Source organism: Oryzias latipes, chromosome 17 (assembly GCF_002234675.1).
Source record: "Oryzias latipes chromosome 17, ASM223467v1".
In the NCBI taxonomy this organism is placed as follows: domain Eukaryota; kingdom Metazoa; phylum Chordata; class Actinopteri; order Beloniformes; family Adrianichthyidae; genus Oryzias; species Oryzias latipes.
In genome coordinates, this window is record NC_019875.2 from 5,861,589 (window position 1) to 5,887,280 (window position 25,692).

The 25,692-nt window shown below is 43.3% G+C and overlaps 2 protein-coding genes across 6 annotated transcripts in view; one reads left to right on the forward strand and one right to left on the reverse strand.

Moving 5' to 3' along the window:
• Positions 1–388: 388 nt before the first annotated feature.
• znf644 (zinc finger protein 644) lies at positions 389–20,055 on the reverse strand. 2 transcript variants are annotated; one of them, XM_011486123.3, is made up of 6 exons: positions 19,921–20,055; positions 7,197–9,576; positions 3,975–4,565; positions 1,691–1,816; positions 1,277–1,379; positions 389–1,195 (listed from the first exon to the last, which is right to left on the reverse strand). In XM_011486123.3, the coding sequence occupies exons 2-6, from the start codon at positions 9,565–9,567 to the stop codon at positions 1,000–1,002; spliced, it is 3,387 nt and encodes a 1,128-aa protein (XP_011484425.1). In that variant the 5' UTR covers positions 9,568–9,576; positions 19,921–20,055; the 3' UTR covers positions 389–999. The 2 variants fall into 2 exon arrangements, with proteins under 2 accessions (XP_011484425.1, XP_011484426.1); XM_011486124.1 differs by lacking the exons at positions 3,975–4,565; positions 7,197–9,576; positions 19,921–20,055 and having other exon boundaries at positions 1,277–1,754.
• Positions 20,056–20,298: 243 nt separating this feature from the next.
• The window catches only part of hfm1 (HFM1, ATP dependent DNA helicase homolog), a 33,254-nt gene continuing 27,860 nt past the window's right edge, over positions 20,299–25,692 (forward strand). For 3 of the 4 annotated variants that reach the window (XM_023964812.1, XM_023964813.1, XM_023964815.1), the window contains exons 1-3: positions 20,299–20,608; positions 21,392–21,448; positions 21,523–21,638. In XM_023964812.1, coding sequence (XP_023820580.1) covers positions 20,607–20,608; positions 21,392–21,448; positions 21,523–21,638 — 175 coding nt within the window. In that variant the 5' untranslated portion in view covers positions 20,299–20,606. Of the gene's footprint in view, positions 20,609–20,641; positions 20,802–21,391; positions 21,449–21,522; positions 21,639–25,692 lie in introns of those variants that run through there. The other variant, XM_023964814.1, reaches the window with a different exon arrangement.

Genomic DNA, 25,692 nt, shown 5'->3' on the forward strand with positions numbered 1-25,692 from the left:
TCCGAGTAAAAGTTACCTCTCTTTCAGAAACGGGTTTGACTTACTCTGCTTTCTCTGGTTTAACAAACCTCCCATTCTGAAACGGAAAACCCAGGGTTTCCCTGATTTCAGGGTTAACGCACTCAGAGTTTACACTTAACCTCCTTTCTGAAACAGGCCCCAGGTGTTTGTATGTATTTGTGTGTGGACAGGTGTTTGTATGTATTTTGTGTGTGCGGGTGTGTCAAATAATCCCATAAATTTCAATCTTTAAACTCCTCATCCATTATATTTGCTAAACCTCTGATTGTTTATCAGTGATCGTCTAAAAAATGAAGTTTAAATATTTTTTAGTTTTCTTGTTTAACTGGATTTTTTACAACCTTGAATATAAAAATAATAAGTCAACTTGTATTTTGTTTTGTTGTTTTATTTAGAGCCACACAAACGTTTTACGCATTTCTCTAAGTGATAAAGTACAATTCAAATTAAATTATCTTAAAACAGTATATCTGAACATAAAATATAGGTGACATGGAGGGCGTGGTCAGCACAGACCGCCCTCATCCACTTTCAGTTTTATTCTCTATTAGAAACAACACGTTGACTGAAATTCTATAAAAACATTTCTATGCAAACAGGGTTTTATTTTTTTTTGCATCTTCGGGGGAAAGCGCCTCTGTGGGCGCCGCGTTTCTGCAGAGCATCACGGCTGCTGCTCAGAGGAAACCAAAGGAAAAGTGATCAACCGTGAGCAGTCTGAGGTAAAGGTTGCTTCATCTGGAATGGATTCAACACCACTGCAGAAAGCCAGGAGACGGTAGAAAGAATTCAGTGGTGACATGATCCAAAAGAAGAGTGGAACCGTCCAGATGCTCCAACGTGTACGTGTACACGGGCCAGTACTGTACTGATTATAAAGAAAAAGGTGAAAGAACGTCACATGTACATACACATACACTCTAGTGATCTAAAAAAGGTTCCCGTGGGGGAACCGGTTCCCAAAGACCCCCTCTGCCCTCACGAGGCCACATTAGTGACTGCCAGAGAGCTGTCTTCATCAGTCTTGAGAATTGGGGGTTCTGTGATCAGTGGGGGGACGTCCACCATACCCAGCCCCGTGTGAGGGACACCAGTGTTCATGATGTGTCTCTGTAGATGTTTGATCCAGTCCTCCTGGACGGACAGCGGGCCCTGGAAGACCAGGTCGCAGAACCTTCAGAGGAGAAACCAGAGCAGCATTTAGGTTGATGAGCACACAGAAGGAAAGCTTTCTGAGCTGTTGCTTTCCACATACCTGCAGGTCAGTCTGTACATCTCCTCCGGCGTTTGGTTCAACATCGGCGTCTTCTTTTTTGAGCCCGGCCTGGAGCGCTGTCTCACGGCTTTACAGTCAATGGCTGAAAATCACATTCCAGTAATGTAATTCATTGACGTTTCTGATGCTCAATCTGTGATGACAAATGTCAGGTTCGCTCAGGCAGTAGCTGTCACTCAGCCTAAAGATTCCCGCCTTTGGCGTGGCTTTCCTCGTGTCTGCCTCTTTCGTTTGGTGTTTTACGTGTGTGAGCGCCTGAACCTGGAGCAGAAGCAAACGGCTGTCCAACGTGTCACTTCCATGACTCCGCCCACCGTCAGCCAGGGTTGGATGGTGCATCGAGGGGCTCTGTCACTGTTTCATCAACACTTTATTTCATAAAACAAAACTTACTTGTTCCCTCAAGCAAGGCGATCCTCTGTCTCTTTGCATACGCCCGCAGGTGATTGGACAAGCTCACTCCACTGTGGAAGGTGGCATTGCAGTGAATGCACACCTTCCTGTTGAATTCCCCTTTCTCTGTAAGAAAACAGGGAAAACCGTCTTCATTCAGTGTCAGAATTAAGCTGCAAATCTAGCCTTGGAAGAGGTTTTTATTCAAACATCAAGAATTGTTGGTAGCAGAAACTGTCATGTCGCTTTTGAAGGTTTCTTTTCAATAAATGAATGCTTAAAGAAAAGGGTTTCTGAGAAACGAAAAGACTGAAGTCACTGGTATGAAATGCAGTGATTTTTTTCCCATTTGGATGAAGACTTTTTTGGATTTGCTTGCTCTTCATCTCCATCCTAATCAATCCCTATTGGGATCCCTATCCCGCCATCTTGTTCTCACTGCATGTTCCATCCTGTCCACATTTATCGTGCATGTCATGACCTTTGGGTTGGGCCATGATCTCTAGTGTCTGTGCTTGATTCTCCGACCCCCCTGGACTTGAAATGACCTGACATGTTTGTCTGTTAACTTTATGAGTATCCGAGTATTTCTTTGTCCCCACTGTCCTTACAGGTGTCTGTGGGGGAAAAATGCTCAGACCTGTGTGGGGTATGGAGGTGGCCCACAGGGGGGTCAGAATCCAGGCATCGAGGGTCAGTGTCCAAGATGTTTCCAACCAACCTGCCATTGAAGCTCCTTATTGGCTAAACACACCTGATCTGGGTAATCAGCTGTAGATAAGGCCGGCCCTCGAGGCCTGGAGTTTGACACCCCTGATCTATGTCATAGGCCATCGGTGGACCCGTAAAGGGAAAAATGTTTCTGTACATTATTACATGCTGCGAGTGACAGCTCATGGTAAACACTTATACGATTCGCAAGGGTGAGTAAAGGTGAAGTAGGAGGGACACAGGCATGTCATACAGACTATTTTTTTTCTTCAACCACAAATTATGCAGACGGCACAAAGAGCCTGTTGGAGCTGTTCACGGAATACGTGTGCGCTTCTTTGCTGCAGGCTGACTGTTAAAAATGAGGCAATTGGACAATCAGAGTTTAGTTTGTGTGGACGTCCCACAGATGTCCCCCGGGTACTTGTGTATCACCCCGCACACATGGACACTCAGACCTGAGTGTCCATGTGTCATGCACAGTGTTGACTACACACTAGAGGTTCAAGGGATCATGGCTGATTCATACGTATCACTAGACAGGGTTTGGCACACACGTGTAAAATGGATTGCCCCCCAACATGTATTAAAGTCGCTGCTAGATGCATAAGTGTGCTAATAAACCCGACGGTACGGCCACATGTAGGAGGAGGAGCTACCATCAAAGTTTTTCTCGAGCTCATCATGGACGACGTGCTGATGAGGGATCAGGTGGATTTATTTTGAAGAGCTGCACAAAAGACTGGATGAGCAGTGCACGTCTACACGTCTAGGTTCACAAGAGCATTCAGAGACTCTCCCAGACAGGAGCAGCAACTGCGTCTAAATGACAACAGCTTTCAGCCGTCTCTCTGCCGTCTCTCTGTGACTCAATTTGACGACTTGCTGTCCGGCACTGTGGCAGGAGAAAGACTTTACAGCAGCAGGGGACGCAGTAAAGGAGTTTGATGTAAATTCTGACATGCCCTGTGTCAGGTACGTGGGTTGGTGAAAGACCCAAAATGCAGAGTCGGGAGGCAGGCGGTTCCAAGTAAAAGGGGTTTAATTTCCAAACAAAAGACACTGTCGAGCAGGGAAACCAAAAACAAAACCCAACTGTCGCCGTAAACAGGAAGACAGGGAAGCAGATGGTATGGACCAGCACAGAGAAAGGCAATGACAAGACATATATACTAACAAGACTGACGAGACACAGGGGAAAAAGATCACGGGAGATTGGAACAAGTAAAACTCAGAACTGCGACATGCAGGAAACCAAGGATTAAAACAACAACTTTGTAATCTAAAGGGATGTAATGCCATGTAATCTGATATTTTATAAAGGCTGTTATTAATACCGTTTAAAGAATTTGGCCTTTCTGAACTGAGCTGGATTACACTGATGAGTCTAGCTTTGGTTGATGATGCTTCTTGCTTTTGCTTTTGTGTTGGTGCTTCACAAATAAACTGAGTTAAGTTTTCTTAAGAACAGTGGATCCAAGTGTAATGCCAAACTTTGGATGGTTTTCTTTGAAACCACATCAACATCTGTAAGAAATAAAAATTTTACAAGAAGAAAGTTACAGGTACTTACCGGCTCCTGTGGTTGGCAGTGTTGCAACCCTTGATCCTGAACTGAGCTCGCCGTTTGAGGAAACTTTTAACACGTTTCTAGACGCTTGAGAAGACGCCTTGAGTCTGGCTTCTTCCTGGCACTTCCTCCTCTTTAGAATTCCTATCAAATCATTGGTGCCTGTGAGGGAATTTTTGACTTCCAAATCTGTCTCCCGGTGCCCATTTTCAGCCTCACTTTCATCTAATGAAAATGAAGTTGTCAGGGGTTTGGTGTCTGTGTTAACCCTTGTAAAAGAATTGTTTTTAGGGAATTCCGTCAATGAAGATGTGAAGCGATTCGCAGTGTGCAGCTTTGGTGAAGCACCATAGTGGAAATGGTTCCGCCTTTTTCCTAAAATCTGAAGAGCTCGTTGGCACTCCTTCTTGTCGCGCATCAGCTCTCGAAGTAAAACTATTGGGGACTTGCTCTTTGTAGAAAAGCTTCTGCCAAGTTTCTTCAGGTGGCCTCTTATGTGATTGGATTGCCCAGTTCTGTTGTCAAAGGAGTCCCCACATAACGGACAAGCATGAACACCCTTCACAGTCTCAGAATCTGACTCCAGCTGTATCGCTGAGGAGGGGAGGAGAACAAAAGGAAACACAAACATTTGATCATAATGTGCATGAGCATAAACCAATATAAAAACATGACACCATAAATGTAGCACCACAAGCATGGTATGACCCATTGACTGTATATGAGAGCTGGACAGAGTGAGTGTGACGTCACCCATAGAAAATATAGGATCTGCAGATAAATTGGTGTTTTTGGACCAAAAAAGGTTCTGGACTTTTAGTTCCGGCTTATCATCTCTGTCTGGGCACCATGTTGTTGTCTGCAGCCCGGTCCTCTTGAGTCAATTCAGTACCTATTTTGTTGCAGTACGGACACCATCGTGTTGGAACCAGACGTTGTTAGTAAACAGTGATTGGTCCGAGTCAGACTGAGTCAATGTTTCTATGGCGACCGCTCTCACAGATCAGGAGTGAGGTTGGGATGTTGGCATCTTGGCTACTTGGGATTCGGGGGAGGGGGGGTATCAAGCTGGATACACTCACACAATAATGACATTTAGTAGCAGTCCTCACTGCAACTACATTTGCTATCATTGTAGTTGTAGTGAGACATGGTATGTCCTGAGACTGAGCAAATACATCCCACTTTCTTAAGTATTATTAGTGTAACCTTCAAAGTTCTCCAAATAAAGTCCTCCTTTTGATCGAAATGGTGGGGCTCCTGGTGGTTATACATAATGCTAGACCAGGAAGTGTCATTCTCGCAGGCTCTACAAACCACTTTCTGTTGTGAAGAACAACTTGAAGAACAACATTGTAGAGCTTCTCTGGAGGAACAAGCTGCTCACCCTATTTCTGAGGTAGACCCAAGCCACCTCATGTGTGATCCCCACTCACAGCTTAGGGCTATAGATTTGTAAGCATACAGGCTCATTTCTAACTAAACCCTGTTTACCACAATGGACTAGAACAAAGTAAACATTAGTCCAGATGCAAAGGTTATTTTCCATTGCATTTGAAAAGTATGCTCGGATACCTAAAACTACTTTTAGGTACCAAAGCAACTGAATCTCCAGAGGACATTTTACCCTTTCTCTGCTAAAACATGTTGTTGCAGACTTGGACTGCTGATCGTCATTGAGACCACATCACACTTAATTGCTAACCACGTCAACCTAAGTTTATGGTCTGGTTAAACTAAAAAAAAGATTGCGGCATTTGCAAAATAAGAATTACAATTTCTTTTTTGGCTTCCAAAAGTAACTACATGACAGGAAGATTTCTTTATCCAAACAAAAGGTGATAAAGAAATGACTTAAACTCTGACCAGCATTAAATCAATCACTAGCTAGGAGAAACAAGTGCCGTCTCTGTTTGTACAGGCTTAAGAAAGAAATCACCTCAAACTGCTCACTGAAAACCCACCACTTACATACAGCAAGACAAGGTTGAAAACCTTTAAATCTTAAGTACAGTAATGGGCCTGATGTTTCCAAGATTCTCCAGAGTCTCTAGTGAAGATCTGGTGCAGTTTATTATGGATGTCACTGTTCTTCCTGAATCTGTGATTTCACTGATAACCAGATTTTACGATTATCAAAAACAGTCTACAATTATTGTTGAGCTGAGCTTTTTTCCTCTACCGTCATTCACAAACTAACTTCTGACTAATGTTAACTTGTTGTCCTTAACTGTCCTATCGTCAAAATCTTATCTAGATGGGCTTTAGGACAATAGGACAACTTCAAGGAGAAGATTTGCAAAACCAAGTTACAACAATCTCTAATCTCATAGAATTGCCACAAGAGACACAATGCCTCCCTAACTGAAAAATCAAGGTTTTCAACCGCTGGAGGGAAATCCTATGAAGAGAACTATAAAAAAAAGAGATTCTGAAACTAGTGACAATCCCACACAGTCACTGCCTGGAAGTAAACTCAAATCTACAAGGTAGCAATTCTCCCCCAATAGAGCGGGGTCTATCAGATATATTCTCCAAAATTTTGGAATAGCCCACTAAGAATCTTGGAATCCAGCTTGAGAAGCTGTTTGCAGGTAAGACCATCTCAACCATTTAAACTGACTTGTGGCAAATCCTGGTTGAAGTTTGGAACATTTTAGGACATTTTCATGGCACTGTAACTAGCATGAGGACAAGGTTTTTGTAACTTCAGTCATCCAATCCATCAACCACCAAACAAATAAATGACAGAGCAAGTTATTTGGCACTGGAAGAGACGAGGCAATTTTTTCATGGAAGCAACCCATAACCTCTTCTTTGGTCATCCCACAAAAACATACCCTTTACAAACATGGTACTGACTGTTAAAATGATAAGAATGATTAACAGCCATTACAACAATAAACTTTTTTTTGTGCAGAATCATTGCTACAACAAAAGAATTATCTATGGAAACAAATGCTTACTTTTCATGCTTCGTTGAAAAAGAAGTGTATTGGTTTGGCTCTTAATAAAGATGGTAACAAGTACAGAAATGTTGTACTTCTAATAATCAAACTGCTTCTACTAAACAATGTTGGTAAACTGCAGATAATGATTCTTAGTTACTTATCATCAGATCTTCTTTGTTTTATTCAGTGTTATTTCAGATCATCCACATTTCGTTTAATCGTGTTACTTTCTGCGTTCAGATATACGTCTTGTGTTTTTGTGTGTAATGGGTACCTTTTCTCAGTCGACGGAAGGCTGCAATCTTCCTTCGAATACGCGGCCTCCTGTCTTGTGATGCCACCTGCTCAGCAGAAACAATATGGCGTGCATTGTAGCTTAATCCAACCCTATGAAGGTGTCCTCGTATATGATTGGAAAGTCCAACACCAGACTCAAACACAGCCGGACAGTATGGACAATTCTTCTGGCCGGATTCTAATTCTGACAGATCATCTTCAAGGGATTCCCCCAATGGTATTTGGTGGGACTCAAAGGTCTCTTGAAAAACCTCTGTTTCAATGGATTCTTCTTTAATATCTGGGATGCTTTGTTCTTCATCTTCTGTCTTTATCTTTTCAAACAGCCGTTTAGAAGTATGTAGAGCGTCTCTCATGGACATCCTTCTACTATAAGTATAAATGATACTTTTTCTTTCTTTTTCAATACTATTTTCAAAAAGGGTACTACTGGCGTGTGACTCATTGATCTGAAAAATGTTGTTTTCCTCACAGTCAGAAAACTCTTCCTCTAGGTTTACTTTATTGTTACCTGCTAAATGTTTTGGTAAGATGAAGTATGAGTCTTGATCAGAGGTGTTGCGATATGGGGTGGACATCTTCCGTTTTGACTGTGACTTCTTGAAGGAATTTTCAACATTAAGCTTTAGGCCGTTTTCAGACGTAGCAGAATCTTCCACTTTGCTAGACAACATTTCTAGAGAATCACAATCATCAAAGTTGTCAATTGTGGAATCCTGAGCTTTTGCACTACAATTATTGCCTTCTTTCTGATCTGGACATTTTTTTCCCTGGCTTTGTCGAGACAAGAGAACATTAATCGATCTATCAAGTTTTGATTCTGTTGACGGAGTCTTGGGACCTTTCTGAAGCTTGCTGCTAAACAAGTCTGAAATGTCAGTGGACTCATCAGGAGTTCCTTTAGAGAAGTTTTGATTTTGTTTCGTGAAATTAGTTGTAAACTCTTTTTGTGCAGTAGAAGCCTTATGAGATGTGACCTTGTGGCCATGAGATTGAGTGACCTTGCCATTGTTCTGTGCTTCCATATATTCCGTCAAAGTCATCTGATGACGTAGAACTAGGTGGTTATGAAAAACATGTTCAGCAAAAGCTTTATAGGAACAAAGGGTACAGGGGAAGCTTTTGGAATCTTTGCTCTGTAGCTGCTTTTTACCTGTAACAGTAGGGTGCTTCGTAGTCTCGTGTTTTCTGAGTTCATTGTAACTTAGTGTCTTAAAACTACATCTGTCACATCCAAAATTCCTCTTTTCTTTTTCATGTGTTTTTGCGTGTTGGACAAATGTGTTTGGGCAATTCGTTACGAATGGACACTGAGGACAGAAAAGCTTCTTATTATATTTTTTCCTATTGCCTTTGATGTCTTCTGTGTGTCTTGTTTTCTTTACCTGGTGGGTTGCTATGTGATCAGCAAGTGCATTGCTTTGTTTGAAAGACTGCCCACATTCTTCACAGGTAAAAGGCTTTGGTGAAATACCAGGAGGGTCAACATGAGATTTCAAATGACGAAACAAGTGTTCTTGTTTCTTGAATACAAGCTTACATTTTGAACATGAGTAAGATGGAGGCTTCTCCTTAAATTGAGAAAGTCCACAATTTAAACTGTTTTCATGTGAAATTCTCGCAGGTGCTTTATGTAGCATTTCTTTAATGGCAGTTGCAGATCCATTGGGATACTTGGAAGGCTTCCCTGTTGGTGATGTTGGGGGTTTGAAAAGCTTTGGTGTCTTTCTGATAGGACTTGTATCAACCTGTCCTTCAATATCAGATGATTCATCAAATGACTTAGAGCCCAGAGCAGGGTACAAGTCTTCTGATGGATCCACCATAACAACCATGTCCATTTTCCGTTTCCTTCTTTGTCTGTCTGTTGGACTGGTTTGCTCTTTAGTTTCCTCTTCAGGGGAATCGCTATGATTCTCCCACAGAAACTCCATAAAATCTTTGTGAGGGCCCCAACTAAGGGCACTGACACTACCAAAATCATCCAATGAGTCATCTGGAGACTCCGCATCAAAGTTCCAGATTCCTGCAGTGTCTATCTCCTGCACAGTTTTTAGTGTGGTGATGCTTTTTTCCTCATCTTTCTCAACAGATAAGCTATTGTGTTCAATGGCTTGTGAGGCCTGATGCATAGAAGGTCCATTTCCCTGGTCATCAGAAGACAACACTTCCACGTTAGAGAGAACATCAAGGCCACTTTTGTGATGCGTAGCAGGCGTGTTTAAAGAATCAGTGCAAGATGATTGGTGTGCCATTCTCTCTGGCTCCTGCAGTGGCATGAGAGCACTGATTTCAGAATCTGCGTCTTTGTCATCTTCATCAACACCAGACTGACATGACATTTCCATTGCAATAACCTGAAAAAGAAAAGTAAAGCTTTGTGAAACATCGCCTAATCATAAAACTGTAATCATCAGAGTTCCTATGCAAATGATAAAATATCAACTTTTTTTGGTTCACACAAATTGGCTGCAAAAGGAATCAGTCCTTATCAGAAAGAAAAGAGAAATGTAGAACTATATTAAGGGCAAGATAAACATGTGGTGGGCTGGTTTCATTTGGCATGTAGTGCTGAAAATCTTCACACATTCCTAGCATAATCCCATGGAGTTGCTTCAGATGAGGGAGGAATGCTTATTATTTTCACACCAACATTTAGGTTTGATTGCTGATAGCTCTCTAAAAATAAGAAAATTATTGAAAACTAGAAAAATCATGTTTTGCCAAAAGAAATCCTGATAAGGAAAGAAAAAGATGGTCTAAAAAGTTAAATGGGGAATCCTCAAGCCTCTGACTACCAACTATTGGGTTCCTTTCACAAAGGAATTGTACTGTTGTACTCTGTTGAAATGGAAGGGACATGCTAAAAATGTTATCCCTTCATCTGAAGTGATTTTCTTTACAATGCTATCTATAACAAAAAGGATGGTCTCATTTGGGGGTGGTAATAAACCCTGACAAGGAAACAGGAAAAGGCACAAAAATGAAAACCAGCATTCACACTCAAATTAATCGCACCGGACACTGTTTACAACGATCACTGTATGAACAAGTGACCGTTTTAAATAATGGCACAACACTCAATATCCTCTAAGACAGTGCTTTTCAACCAGTGTGCCACGGCACACCAGTGTGCCCTAAGATATGGTCAGGTGTGCCGTGGGAAATTACCCATTCACCGATCTCAAAACATTTACCATCTCCAGGATATCAGCTCTGTGTTCATCCAAACAGGCCCTGACTGACTGCACTGAGTAGTTAGGAATATGAAAGATCATAAAATACTACTTTCTTTCTGTTTATTTGATTCTATTAAAGACATTTTGATAAGAATGACGGCATACCACGATTTAGCCGCAGCTTCAGCTCTGTTATCGGAAAAGTCCCGCCCCTTCAACTGTCTCTGTCAATCACTAGCCGCGTTTACATGGGCAAAAGTAATCGGAAAGAACGCCTGATCGGAAAGAAAATGCGTCATGTAAACACGCCGTTCGGAATACTCTGCCCCGATCAGACTCATTCGGATCAAAATTTCTTTCCGATCGAGATAGGTGGGTTATACCGATCGTTTATCCGATCGTGGAGCATGTAAACGGTCATTCCGATCGTGTGTCACTACTGCTCTGGGTTACGTCACGCATAGATGGTGTTTCGCTGAGAGAAAGCTTTGGAGCACATAGGGGACCGACCAGCTGCTTGGCGGAGGCCCCGTGAAAAGCGCCGCTCTGCTCTCACCCCGCTGGCTCTCTGCCTCTCCCCCCTTCACGAGGGGTATGCGGGGCAGCAGCGCTTCGGTCCACTGGCACCCGAGCCCCGGTGAGCGAGCAGGCGCTTCATAATATTCATAACATTAATAAAAGCACGTTTGGAAGATCGCCTCGTCTCGTGTTACAGAGCTGCTGCAAAAGTCTGTGGCAGCGGTCTGTTTACAACGGGACGCATCTCTTCTTCCGGTTTTTTTTTTTTACCACTACTGCGCATGCCCAAATGATTAATTCCGACCAAAGGTGTGCGCCATGGGAACGTTTGTTCTAATCGGAAAAAGGTTTTCTGATCCCATGTGCACGGGTGAACTTTAACCCGAACATTGATCCGATCAAGATATTCTGCCCATGTAACCGCGGCTACTGTTGGAGGCTTAATCATACATCATCAGTGTGACCAATCATAAGTGGTTAAAGTCTTCACTTCCTTGTTCCAATTTAGCTCGTTAAGTCTCTCAGTTCCACCAAAAATACCAGCTATAGCTCATATTTAGCGGTGTAGCTTTCTACAGAATCCAGTGTCGGACCGTGGAACAAGTGAACAAAACAATGAAGCTCAGAGAAGAGAGTCTGTCTGCCATTGGCGGCAGTTTTTAGCACTACATCTCCCATGATGCATTGTGTTTAAGTAACAGCGTCTCAGCATATAATGAGTCTTCCCTGTTAAACGTCTTGAAACCACAATGAACACACAAACAGTTTTTGAATGTTCTTGATGAAATCAGAGGTCAGCAGTTTAGTTCTCCTTCAAGGTTTGTGTTTATTAACAGCCAAAAATTCCAGAGTTTGGTCCAAGTCATCATTCTAACTGAAACACTTTTCTAATAACGTCTGGATTATTTTATATGTTAAACGTAAGAAGAAGTAATAACAGCATTTAAGAAACAAGATTAAGGTGAACCATTCAATCATCTAAAAAGAGATGAAACATTTTGTTAAAGTTTTCAAAGACTTCCTCTTTGATTAAGACAAAAGAAAAACACAATAAAACTTCAACATGTTCACTTTTTGTGTAGCTACAGAAAACATAAATATAATGTCAGTCTTTTTGTGTAAATTTGATCAAACATATTGTGATCATATAATTGTTCAAAAATTATAGTTGCCTTTCCACTAACATATAAAAAACTAATCACTATTTAGATAGAATATATTTGTTTTTTTGTGAGGTTACATAAAACTGCATGTTAATAAACTAGAGGAAAAAACAACTATCAAGGTAAAATGTCAAATGATTTAGTTGAAAATTATTACTGAAAACTAACTTAACTTTTATTACAACTTTTAGAAAAAAATAGCTGCAACTTCCAGGTTATTCTGCTACAATTATCACAAAAATGCATGTGAGATTGCAGAGGGACTGTAGATCAATACAGACTATAGAGGTTCTCAATTTTTCAATTTTTGTATGCTGGTGTGCCGTGAGATTTTTGTCAAGGACAAAGTGTTCCTTGGAAAAACACCCTAAGACTACGTTCACACTGCAGGCTGAAACAACCCAATTCCGATTTTTTTCCCAGAAACCAGACACAGATCCGATCTTTTCAAATGCGACCCAGGCCACTTGGGTTTTTAGTCCTAAATCCGATACGTATCCGATCTTTTGAAATGCGACCTCCGTCTGAATGGCCAGGCCACAGGTATCCGACCCGTACGTTATTGATACGCTACAAAGGTCATAATTCTGCGTTGAAGTAGGCGGGAATGAGAACATAAACATCAACTATGGCGGACGATGCTGTTGAAACCAGTCAGTGGAAGGGAAGCAAGGTCACCGATTTGATTAAAATTTGGGGTTACAGATCGATTCAGGCCAAACTCAAGGGCTCTTATCGCAACCAGGCAGTTTTTGAAAAAATTTCCAGCGAAATTGCCTAGCGTGGTGTTGAACCTTTCCCGCGATTCCTTATTTTTCCCTTACCGACCGTGGTCAGAAGCGCGGGGGACCGAAAGCAGATCCTCCTTCGGGGTTCATCTCCCCGAATTTTGTTAAATAAATATCCCCCACAGTGCAATTTATACTCTGGAGTGACATAGTGCAGATTTTACGGTAAACATACGACAAAAAAGTAATGCAGTTTGTGGTCAGGTTGAGTCTGGAAACTTAAGGTACTCTGGGTAAACTTAATCCATTCCCGCTGATTTACCACTGAGGTGCTCAGTGATTACCTCCGTGACTTCAGCTTGAGTGATGGACAGCCCCCACCCCAAAGTCCTCAGCCTCTGAGGAGAACCTCAAAGTATTCCTTCCACAACTCGATAAAGTACCCAGTTACGATCACTAGCTCTCCATCTATACTGAAAATGGTGCATGCAGAAAACTACAGTAACCCTTCGAGAGACACCAAGAAGACCTGTTATTCCAAACTCCTATTCAGCCCGTAAGCTGAGACCACAGTCAGAGAACTATCCTCTCCTTACAGAGAATGGTCTGAAAACGACAAAAATATCCAGTGAGCGGCAGTTTTCTGGGCAGAAATGTCTTGTTGATGCCAGAGGTCGGAGGAGAATGGCCAGATTGGTCCCAGATGATAGAAAGACAACAGGAACTCAAAAAAACCATTGGTTACAACCAAGGTCTGCAGAAGAGCATCTGTGAAAGCTAAACACGTCCAACCAGGAGGCAGATGGGCTACAGCTGCAGAAAACCACTCCAGGTACCACTCCTGTCAGCTAAGAACAGGAAACTGAGGCTACAATTCACACAAGCTCACCAAAACTGGATATTAGCACATGGAAGAATGTTCCCTGGTCTGATGAGTCTCTATTTCTGCTGTCACATTCAGATGGTGGGGGCAGAATTTGGTGTCAACAACATGAAAACATGGATCCATCCTGCCTTGTATCAGTGGTTTAGGCTGGTGGTGGTGTCATGGTATGGGGGATATTTTATTGGCATACTTTGTATTTGTATTTATTTATTTAAGGGACAATGCATACAACAAACAGTGTAGAATACTCTAAAGGTAATGAGACACTGTAAATATGCAGGATTGTAGCCTAGGCTAATTTCCATCCTCTGTCCCGTTCTGACCATGGCCAGCCACCTTGGGGCCCCTTAATACCAACTTAGCATGGTTCCAACACCATAGTCAACCATGAGTATTGTATCTGACCATGTCCATCCCTTTCTGACTACAGTGTATCATTTTCTGAGGGCCACCTCCAGCAGGATAAGGCAACAAGTCATAAAGCTGGAATCATCTCAGAATGGTTTTTAGAACATGACATGAGATGTCTGGACTCAAATGGCCTCTATAATCACCAGATCTTGTCATGGTTTGGGTGTCTTTGCCTTTGTTTCTGTCATGTTTAACCCTTGTGCTATCTTAGATGACCCCACCCTTGCATTGACGTGTTCTCCCTACCATGACAAAGGTGGATAAAGGTTGAAAGATTTCATGTAATCCATGGACACCAGTGAAGATCCCAAATCATTGAAGAAAAAAGGTTCAGCGCACTGTCTAGTGGGTCTAGATGACCCAACTCCCAATGTTAAAGTGCCTAGGATAGCAGAAGGGTTACATTCTGTTTCCTGTGTTATTTTGGAAGGTTTCTGTTTTGTCATGCTTTTTGAGTTTTACTTCCCTGGTCCCAATCTGTCCTGATTATGTTCACCTGTGTCTTGTCAGTCCTCTTTTGTATTTAAGTCTTGTCTCTGCTTTCCTCTTGTGCTGGTAAATACCTTCTCTTCCCTGACCGTCTCCTGTCCTGTTTTCCTGTTTAGCCCACAGTAAGTTTAGTTTTGTTTCCCTGCTCTGCAGCGCTTTTTGTTATTATAATAAACCCCTTTCCCTGAAACCGTGTGCCTCCCGTCTGCATTTTGGGGGTCCCTTATGCTCACCAGCCCCCCCTTACATGACAGAATGGACCAGCCATACTTCTTCCTGGACCCAGCAGAGTGGGACATGCGGTTGCTGGAGACCTACTGCCTGGAAGCAGAGAGGACCAGGGCATTCTAGGATTTTGACCTACTTCAGTTGTCCGCTGGAGGGGAGTCATCTTGCCATTAGGGGAGGTCGTCGTTGCTCCCTTCGACATCCCATCCCTGTTCCGGTGATGGTCCTGGACGCACTACAGCCCATTACTGTTCCGGCGGTGGTCCCGGAAAAACCACAGCCTGTCCCTGTTTCAGTGGGGGTCACGCATGCACCCCAGCCCGTTCCTAATCCAGTGGTGGTTCCCAACGCACCCCGGCCCGACACGCCTACCCTCTTCACCGACGACTCCATCAACTGACCCGACCCACCGGAGCTCGGCGACTGGCCCGACCCCCAGGAGCTCGACGACTGGCCGAACCCTGACTTTGCCACGCCGGTCCCAGACTCCATGCCTGACCCGCCAGCTGACTCCATGCCTGACCCGCCAGCTGAATGCTGGCCTGACCCACCAGCTGAATGCTGGCCTGACCTGCCAACTGACTGCTGGCCTGACCTACCTGCCTGGACTCCAAGCCAGCAACTGAACCACCGACGCATCCTGACTTGGCCACGCCAGCCCCAGAGTTTATGCCTGAGCCACCAGTTCCATGTTTGCCTGATCTCCTAGACCTGCATTGTCTGCTTCGCCAGACAGCGCAGCTTCCCGTCCGTCCTCTGGACCAACCTCGCCAGACAGCACGGCCGTCCTCCGGACCCGCTTCGCCGGACAGCGTGGCCTCCCGGCCGTCCTCCAGACCCAATTCGTCTGCCTCATCGGACTGCACGGCCTCCCAGCCGTCCTCCGGACGGAAGCTCTACCTCCTCCTTTGTTAAATTTTGGAACCTTTGTGCGGTTCCTTGATGGGGAGGAGGATACTGTCATGGTTTGGCTGACTTTGCCTTAGTTTTTGCTTCCCTTTGTTTCTGTCATGCTTAAATTCTGTTTCCTGTCTTATTTGGAAGGTTCCATGTTTTGTTATGCTTTTGAGTAAGTTGAGTTTTGTTTCCCTGCTCTGCAGCGCTTTTTGTTAGTTGATAAACCCCTTGCCCTGGAACCGTGTGCCTCCTGTCTCTGCATTTTGGCTCCTTCATGCTCACCAACCTTCCTTACTACTTGATCTTAACCTAACAGAGGACCTTTGGAATGTGGCGGAACGGGAGATTGGCATCAGCAAATCTGTGTATTGCTATCATGTCCATATGGACCAAATCTATGAGGATTCATTCATTTTCTTCTGTTTGTTTCCTTTCGGAGTCACCGGCTGCCGGAGCCTATCCCACCCACTTATGGCCGAAGGCAGGGGACACCATGAACAGGTCTCCAGTCTGTCGCAGGGTCATAATCACACACCCATTCACACTCACAGGTCACAATCACACACCCATTCACACTCACATTCACACCTATGGCCAATTTAGAGTTGCCAATTAACCTATGAAGAATGTTTTTGGATGGTGGAAGGAAGCCAGAGAACCCACGCATGCACAGGGAGAACATGCAAACTCCACACAGAAAAGTCCCCCGTTGATGTTCTGTTTCAGGTCCCCCAGCCGGGACTTGAACCAGGGGCCTTCTTGCTGTGCAGCAAGAGCGCTAACCACTGTGCCACCGTGCAGCCCAAACCTATGAGGAATATTTCCAATACCTTGTTTGCATCTATGCCACAAAGAATTAAGTGAGTGCATGTGCAACAGAATGGCAAAAGCCAGTCAGTTTATAAAATATGAAAAAAACAAAATGAGGGTTTTTCCCAACCAGTAAATGGAACAATTCTGAACAATTCTCGTGTCTTCAAACAGCAGGGTCTCTTATTCTCCATTCAAACTAAAGTATACGTCTGTTGAATTGTTTGGCTGGTAGAAAATTCCTCATTTGGCCGCCATGGTGCAGAGGTAGGACGGTCGACCTCGGATCAGAAGATCACAGGTTCGGTACCCACCCTGCCCTATGTGTTGAACATAGGGACAGGGAAAGACACAGACCCCATATTGCTCCTGGTGGTAATAGGTTGGGGCCAGTGTTAGAGGAGCTGCTATCAGTAGCCGCTGTTACATGGGCAGAATATCTTGATTGGATCAATGGTCGGGTTAAAATTCACCCGTGCACATGGGATCAGAAAACCTTTTTCCGATTAGAAGAAACGTTCACATGGGTCACACTTTCGGTCGGAATGAATCATTTGGGCATGCGCAGTAGTGTCGAAAATACCGGAAGGAAATGTGTCCCGTTGTAAACAAACCTTTGCTGTCACATATATTTATGCAGCAGCTGGGTAAAAGAGGCGATCTTCCAAACGGGCTTTTATTAATGTTATGAATATTATGAGGTGCCTGTTCGCTCATCATTTTATACTTGATCCGTGTGGTCAGTGCTTTTTTTGTTGAAGAATTGAGCTGGAAGAAGAACCCAGTGTTAGGACAGGCTAACAAGCGCTCACAACATTAGCCTTTTGATGGACACAAAATCCAGGACCATGCGGGAAACGCTGCAATCTGCATCTTGGCTGCACGTAAATGTCTGGGAATAACATCAGCCTTTATTTTGTCGGGGCACAACTTTCAACATAACAAAGCACCCTCCCCTCAAACACATTAATAAATCCGGCTGCTCTGCTCAGAGAGGTTCACTCGGTCCACTGGCACCGGAGCCCGAACGCAGAGCTCGGGTGCTGGGTCCAGACGTCAGTGGACACGCATCCCCCCCGCATCTCCCTCGTGAGGGGTTAAAGAGAGGGGAGAGCCAGCGGGGCTAGAGCGGGGCGAGAGCGGGGCGAGAGCGATCGGTCCCGTATGCGCTCCAAAGCTTTCTTTCAGCGAAACACCATCTATGCATGACGTAAACCAGAGCAGTAGTGACACACGATCGGAATGAACCGTTTACATGCTCCACGATCGGATAAACGAACGGAAAGAAATTTTGATCCGAACGAGTCTGACCGGGGCAGAGTATTCCGAACGGCGCGTTTACATGACGCATTTTATTTCCGATCAGGCGTTCTTTCCAATTACTTTTGCCCATGTAAAAGCGGCTAGTGTGTAAACATGTGCATTAATGAATGAATGGGACTGTGAATAGGACTGTGACTGTCCCATGACGCTTTGAGCCTTCTAAGAAGGTAGTTAAGTGCTATGTAAATATACGTCATTTATCATTTAATGTTAATTAACCATTAACCATTGATTAGACATTAACCAGTTAATGCTACATTCACATTGAACTTAGAAATGACCAATCAAGTGACCACTTTCAATGAAAAGTTTGTGTAAAAGCCTGTATGTGAAGATGTTGGGGTTTTGCGTTCTATACTCTTGCATTCACACGTTGCTACATAAGTTTTTAAATCTGCTTTTAGGCTCTTAGTCCAATCAAGGACTCGGATTTGGTGGTGAAGTACAGGCAACATCCTTTTCATATTACATTATTGCCAGCTGTTTGAAAATTGATCACAGAGAGGAAATCTTTTTCAGCAGTTTGTGCCTGGTCAGACTTATTTGACACCAAGTCTTTCATATATGGGAATAGATCTGTGAAAGAAAACGCCAGTAACAAGGTTCGTAAGATTTGAATCGCTTTGACATTTTGCACCAAGCCTCCTCCAACTGTGAGTACATGTATTAGAATTGGGTGGCAACAGTCCAGTGTAAACTATAATGCTAAAAACCCATAAAGAATGCCCGTTTAGCGTATAGAATGCATATTACGTACACGGTCTAGCTTTTTAATGCAGAGAAATTTATAAAAAAGTCGTTTTGTGTACTTTCAATTGGGATAGTTCAATAGTGCTAACATCTTAGAGGTAAAGAAAATCCTTGCAAGAGTGATGGCGAGTAGTTAAAGTTCATGCTAGTTATTAAACAGATATTGGTACTTGTGATTCAGGGCTAGTTGTTCTAGTGTGATTCTTGTGATTCTATTCCATTTTTATGTCATTGTCATCTTCTTGTTTATTGCCACAAAGCTTATGCATCTCGCAAAAATTTCGCACAATTTCTTAAGACTGACGTATCGATTGCATATAAACTCTGTAAAAAACGAATAAAATGCATTATTCTCAACCGACCAAAATTTTTGAACTGCTCAAAACCATATTCACGGAAAGACCACTAGGCTGAAACCCTCGATGGACATTTGCACACATCGACAAATGACGAATGCAAGAAACATTTATGAAAGACGTATATCACACATGTATCACGAAAGACTGATATTTCATATGTGGAAAAAGCACAAAATAGAGTAGTTGCCAGTTGCATGTGTAAAATTACGTCTTCTACTACTAAAAAGTGGAAACAGTCCGATTTGTTGTAATTTAAAGATAAAAACAAACCTCCTAAATCATTAAATGATCTTAGTTCCAAGTTTGACGTCTAATGGAAACACTGCTATTTTTGCTGGATAACATAAGCTGTTCTGCACAGTGTCTTTTTTTGGTGTGTTTTTATGTTAGTGTTGGTTTTTTTTTTGTTACCTAAATTCACAGAACACTCAATGACTAAAGATAACAAATCTTTCGTGACTGCTTACATTTCAAAAGGTATTTGTGTTACAATTTAGAAGAAATGAGAAGTCTTAATTGTGAAGTGCAATAATAAAGCTGTCACTACCCGCAGAGTGTCCTTGTGTCAAACAGAAGCGACCGGAATAGGGCAGAAGGGAGAGAGACTCGGTAAACAGCTTTTCAGGCTTTTTAGGTTTTTAACTGAGCTCAAACTTTCAGCTCAGGACTTCAGTAATATGTCAAACCACTGCAAAAGAACAAAAGTTACAGGAAAAAACGTACTGTTGGAACAAAGCAGACGACTGTTACTGCTGTTCAGTCCTGGTATTGTTAGATTTTTTTGACGTGTATTTCCCGGTGTGTTGTTGGATGCTGTTTGCAGGAGCTGCAGACCATCCATGAAGGCAGTTCCATAGCAAAACCAATTCCTCAGGCTAAACTGTGGCTAAAAGCTATTTCACAAGCTACATACCGTACGCAAGACGAACATCATGTAATGTTTAGGAAAGATACCTTACCTTCTAACGTCGTAGATCGAAGCAGAGAACAAATAAAACGCCACATTTAACAATTTCCTACTTTCGTCTTCCATCTATTTCACAGTCGCCATTTTCCGTGGTGGTCTGGTGTGGGACGGATCATTTGTTTTGTAAGGGCTTTCGTAATTTCCAAGAGCCTTGCTGTTAGAAAATAAATAGTTTCTCAAAAACCTGTTCAATTGTCGACACTGTTTAATAGAGCATTTACAGCCCACATAACTCTCTAGTTACAGTCTTGTAGTCTTATGTGTCGTATTTTGAGCCGTCAGCACCATACTCCCCTAAAAAATTGAAATGGTACATTCCAGATAGGAGCCATAAAACCCGGAGTTAATGTGCAGTTCTTTGGGGTGGCAGATTTTCTCTCTTTTGAGGGGTGATGGCGGCCAGTCGCCGTTTTCTTTGATATAATACATTTATCGTCCAATTCCTGTTCAACTCAAACATTTAAAACATTTGATATTGTCGTGTTGAAATGTCAGCTTGATCCAGGCAGGAGATGTTTGTAACACAGAGTACCCTCCTGTCCCTCCCCACTGTCGCCTTTCATTGGTCTTTGTTGCTTTTGTGCCCGCTGACTTGCCCGTTCTTTCGCTGATCTGGCCTGTTTTCTTAATAACGCCAGTGTTACAACAAACAACCAATAATGACACGTATTTGCTACAATGTAAGAAAGTGTTTATGTCCATTTTGTAAGCGTGCTGTTTGTCAACATTACAAGTGTTAATAAAGTTGTGAAAAATGGTTCAGACCATTGGTTCACACAGTTTCGAGCTGATCGTTCCTTTCTATAAAGCTGGGTCAGAGGTTAAACATTGGAACGTCTAATGTAAATGAACACAGAGTTTGTATATTTTCAGGTGGGTACTTTAAGATAACTCAAAATACAAAAAAATGAAATATTTACTGAATTGAAGTTAAATTGCTAAAAATAAAAATAAAAGTGGGCGAACGCTACTCTGTTAGTTGTGGGCTTTCGTGAAGCTAACAGGTAAAATGGTAAAAACCGGCTAGCATACAGAACCCGGTAAAATGTTACAGGTTTTCTTTCTTTTACAACATATATTTAAATGTTATATTTTTATTATTTTGATAACATTCTTTTCCTCCTAAATAAGATTAGTAGATGGGGCTCCTGTGTTTTTCAGTCCGTTTTAAATCCTCATATTAAGTTAAAAAAACAAAAACTAGTACAACTCTGTTTCATCTGATACCAAATGTAAAACCAATATTTACAAAGATAGTAGGTCCACTTTTAAATTTAATTTTACATGATCATTGATGCTCTAAAATGGTAATACCATTAACAATAACAATGAAATTACAATCATATGCTGAAATACTCGTTTTTATATTGTTATACCTTTATTATTTACATAATATCATACTTGGTTGGTGCAGTGCAACATGAAATCTCTCTGTCTTTAACTGTGTGGTAATTATTTTGAAGGATGCTGGACTCTGACGACTTCACCTTATTTTTTGATAAACCAATTGTGCATCAAGTGTAAGTAATATAACATTTATTGCAGTGCTCCCAGCTCTTTTAAATAAATAAATGCTTTTTATCTGAATTGGCAGGAAACCACTTCAACAGGAGGCTAAGCCATGCCAGCTGAAGGCTCCTCCACCTCTTACTGACTTTCCTGATAGTCAAGATGCAGAGAAGCAGGCAGACACTCTCTCCTCACTATACAGTAGGTTTTTCTCTGAACTGATGCCCATTGACATGCTTACAGTTTAGATCAGTTTGATAGCTTTCTTAAGTACTTAAACATAATTTTAAGAACATGACAAAAAGGTCCAAATAATCAAATATTTGGAGTATTTAAATAGGATTTTTTTAACTTGCACTTTCAGAAATATAATTTAAAAAAATAAAATAAAAAAGAATTTTTTGTGCTCCTTAAAACACAAAAAAATGTATTAGATAAATAAGTATACCTGCAGGAAGATTTCAGATTGTATCTTGGGTTGTTAATAAAATTTCTCATAATAAGGCCAAAGCCATTGTCTTGTAAACAGATCAGATTATGCAGTTTGAATAATTGCCTAAATACTTCTGATAACTTGAAAAGAAAAAGAAAAGAAAACCATATATATATATATATATATATATATATATATATATATATATATATATATATATATATATATATATATATATATATAGATAGATATAGATATAGATATAGATATAGATATATATATATATATAGATATAGATATAGATATATATATATATAGATATATACATATATATATATATTTGTCATTTGTTCGGTTTGGATAGCTTTTTTCAAAAAGTGTAATAATTGTTACGTGGTGCTGGTGCGGCGCCTTGCCGTGTTACCGTGACAACATGAGCTGGCATCGACCTTGACTGCAGCGGCAAAGGAAAGCGATATCTATGCTGATGGTCACGATGGGTTAAAAAAAGCATCAGTTCAGAGAGAAAGTTCACCTCTTACCGCTCTTTTTTGTCCAGATTGACAAGGACCACAGAATGGCGAGGACTCAGATGCAGAGTTCTTGGAAAACGTTTATTCCTGAGAACCTGAGATAGGCGTAGGGTTTGGTAAACATCTACACATGATAATCAGGCACAGGACAGAGGGAGACACAGACCATAAATACATATGAGGAGGGACAGCACAGGTGGGAACGATCAGGGATGATTAGGACTACAGCTGTGGGGAAAACAGACATGAACAGGAAAGGGAGGAACTTTCAAAAGAAAACAGGAAGCGACACACGAGGACACAAATGTCAGACAGGAACTTGACGAAACATGACAGTACCCCCTCCCTAAGGACCGACACCAGATGGTCCTGGAGCCCCGGACCTGAAGAAGTCCGTCAGGAGGGACCTGTCCTCGATGAAACGCTCCGGAATCCACTGGCGGTCCTCTGGACCATAGCCCAGCCAGTCCACTAGGAACTGCCGACCATGACCCCATTTCCTGACGGCCAGGATCTTCCGCACCGTGTACACCAGTCCACCCCCCACCATCCTGGGCGGCGGCGGGGGCTCTGAGGGAGGTACCAGAGGACTGTCCACCACCGGCTTCACCTTGCTGACATGGAACGTAGGATGAACCCGGAGGGACCGGGGCAGACGAAGGCGAACCGCAGCTGGGTTGATGACCTTGGCGACAGGAAACTGCCCCACAAACCGGGGAGCCAGTTTTCTACACGGAACGTGTAGGTTGAGATCCCTGGTCGAGAGCCAAACCTTCTGTCCGGGTTGGTAGATGGGAGCGGGACGCATCCTGCGGTCCGCAGCCCTCTTGACCCGATCCTGTTGTCGAGCCAGGATCTGTCGAGCGGCCGCCCAGATGTGATGGCAGCGACAAACCAGGGCGTGAGCAGACGGGACGGCGACCTCGGTTTCCGCCTCCGCGAACAGAGAAGGATCGTAGCCATGCACTAACTTGAAGGGTGAGAAGCCAGTGGCCGAGGTAGGTAGAGTGTTGTGGGCGAACTCCACCCACACCAGGAGTCTGCTCCATGTCGAGGGGTTCTGGGAGACCAAGCACCGGAGGCCAATTTCCAGCTGCTGATTGAGGCGCTCAGTCTGGCCGTTGGATTCAGGGTGATGTCCCGAGGATAGGCTGACCGTGGCGCCAATGAGCCGGCAGAACTCCTTCCAGAACCAGGACACGAACTGCGGTCCCCGATCCGACACAACATCCCTTGGGAACCCATGGTATCGCACGATTTGGTGCATGACGATCTCAGCCGTGGCCTTGGCCGATGGCAATCTTGGCAGGGCGATGAACCGGACCATCTTGGAGAACCGGTCCACGACAGTTAGGACGGTGGTGTGACCCCGTGAGGGGGGAAGACCAGTGACAAAGTCCATAGAGATGTCAGCCCATGGTCTGGAAGGGATGGGAAGGGGCTGAAGGAGTCCCATGCGACGTCCGGTGGAAGATTTATTCCGGGCACAGACTGAACACGCCGCAACGTACTCCCGGACCTCCGACCCCATGCTTGGCCACCAGAACCTCCGAGAGATGGCGTGCATCGTCCGCCGAACTCCCGGATGACAGGAAAGCAGCGAGGCGTGGGCCCAGTGAATCACCCTAGAGCGTAGCGACTGAGGAACGAACAGACGGTTCTTCGGGCATCCACTGGGCATCTGCACCCCGCCGTTAGCCTGCTTCACCTCAGATTCTATTTGCCAAGAAAACAGGAAGCGACACACGAGGACACAAATGTCAGACAGGAACTTGACGAAACATGACACAGATGATGAAGATAAAGTTTGTTTGAAAGAAGCCAGAATATTTAAGCTATGTGACAGGAACTACTCTTTTAGGCGTGCATTATCACTTTTTAATGCACGCCCAGCAGCCAATCAGAATCGAGTATTCACTCGGACCGTGGTATAAATATATATATATATATCACATGTAGTCTGGAGAACTCGGGGCAGTAACCCCCAAGCTGGAGGAGTGTCTACAGCAGGGGTCGGGAACCTTTTTGGCCAAGAGAGCCATAAATGCCACATATTTTGAAATGTAATTTCGAAAGAGCCATACAATAATGTAGTGTCCCTTCCCCACACTGAGGCACGGAGACTTAACCTCTTTTAAAGTTCTTTATTCCGATTACTGCAGACCACAACAAACGCCGTTCAATTAATTCAGCAACTCCTGAATCTCTCCCGCCGAGACGAGAGCGCGTCTCCCAACTTCATATTCCCCTGCTCCCGCTGCAGCCCTCCCATTTCCCTTATTCGGCCCATAGCTGAACCCCATTGGTCCAAACTACCTAACAACAGGCTGAGCGACAGAACTGAGGGCCAATCAGATCTCTGCTTGACGCGTTCAATGAACTCCAGAACTTTTAACGCGGCCCAACAGCCAAGTTAAACTCAGTCCGCGACAATTTGTTTAAAACTAAATATACAAATGAATGTGTGCATTTGATTTAATTTCAAAATTTTTAAAGTACAATAAGTCTGTGGATTCTTTTTAATAACATTGTTATTCTGTTGCTAATAAATGATGAGTATTTCTCGTGGTAGTTTTGCTGATGGTCTAGTCTGGTTGATACGTGGTGAGTTTCTGCTTCGTGCAGGCGTTGAGACTCTAAACGTGATCGTAGGTCTGAATGTTCTGTAGATGTGAGAAAGACTGCTCACATGCAGACGGGGAGCCAAACCTATACTCACACGCTGCAGTGAGTGACAGGCAGCGGGTTTTACGTTTTTACAATCCCTGCGCGATTCACCTGCTGCCTGTCCCCACAACCCCTCACCCCCACCCTCTGCTTTCTCCCTCACACATCCCGTCCCCGCATCTGCGCGCTCTTTCTCAGAGACGGGAGCGCGCAGTTTTAGGCACGTCAATTCACAGGTTTCCAGCTGGTACAAACTCTGTGAAATAATAGATAATAGTAAATGATAGCGCTGGCGCAGATTTCTCTCTCTAAGCACTGCTACTACTGCGCGCCTCTGGCATCGCATCGCGCCCGAGAAGGACTGGTCTAATGAAAAAAAAAAACTATAATTAAAGATTTGTCTGCGAGCCACATGTGACCATCAAAAGAGCCATAGGTTCCCGACCCCTGGTCTACAGCAAATCTCAGGAAAGACCTCAGACTTTTTAGTCCAGAAAAGTGCTAGGAACAGACGGCCAAACAAGGTCTGGGTCAGGTGCTGGGCAACCAGTGCACCTCGATGGAAAGTGGGTCACTGAAACAAGACGGAAGTGGACTAGATGTGAGAACAAGGTTCTTTTGG

Excerpts from the sequence above, each read along its gene's own strand:
- znf644 (XM_011486123.3), bottom strand. The coding sequence starts at position 9,567 with ATGGAAATGTCATGTCAGTCTGGTGTTGATGAAGATGACAAAGACGCA. Across the intron at positions 4,566-7,196 it reads CTTCCGTCGACTGAGAAAAG|CGATACAGCTGGAGTCAGAT; the intron begins GTACCCATTACA and ends TCCCCTCCTCAG. Across the intron at positions 1,817-3,974 it reads ACTGCCAACCACAGGAGCCG|AGAAAGGGGAATTCAACAGG; the intron begins GTAAGTACCTGT and ends GTTTTCTTACAG.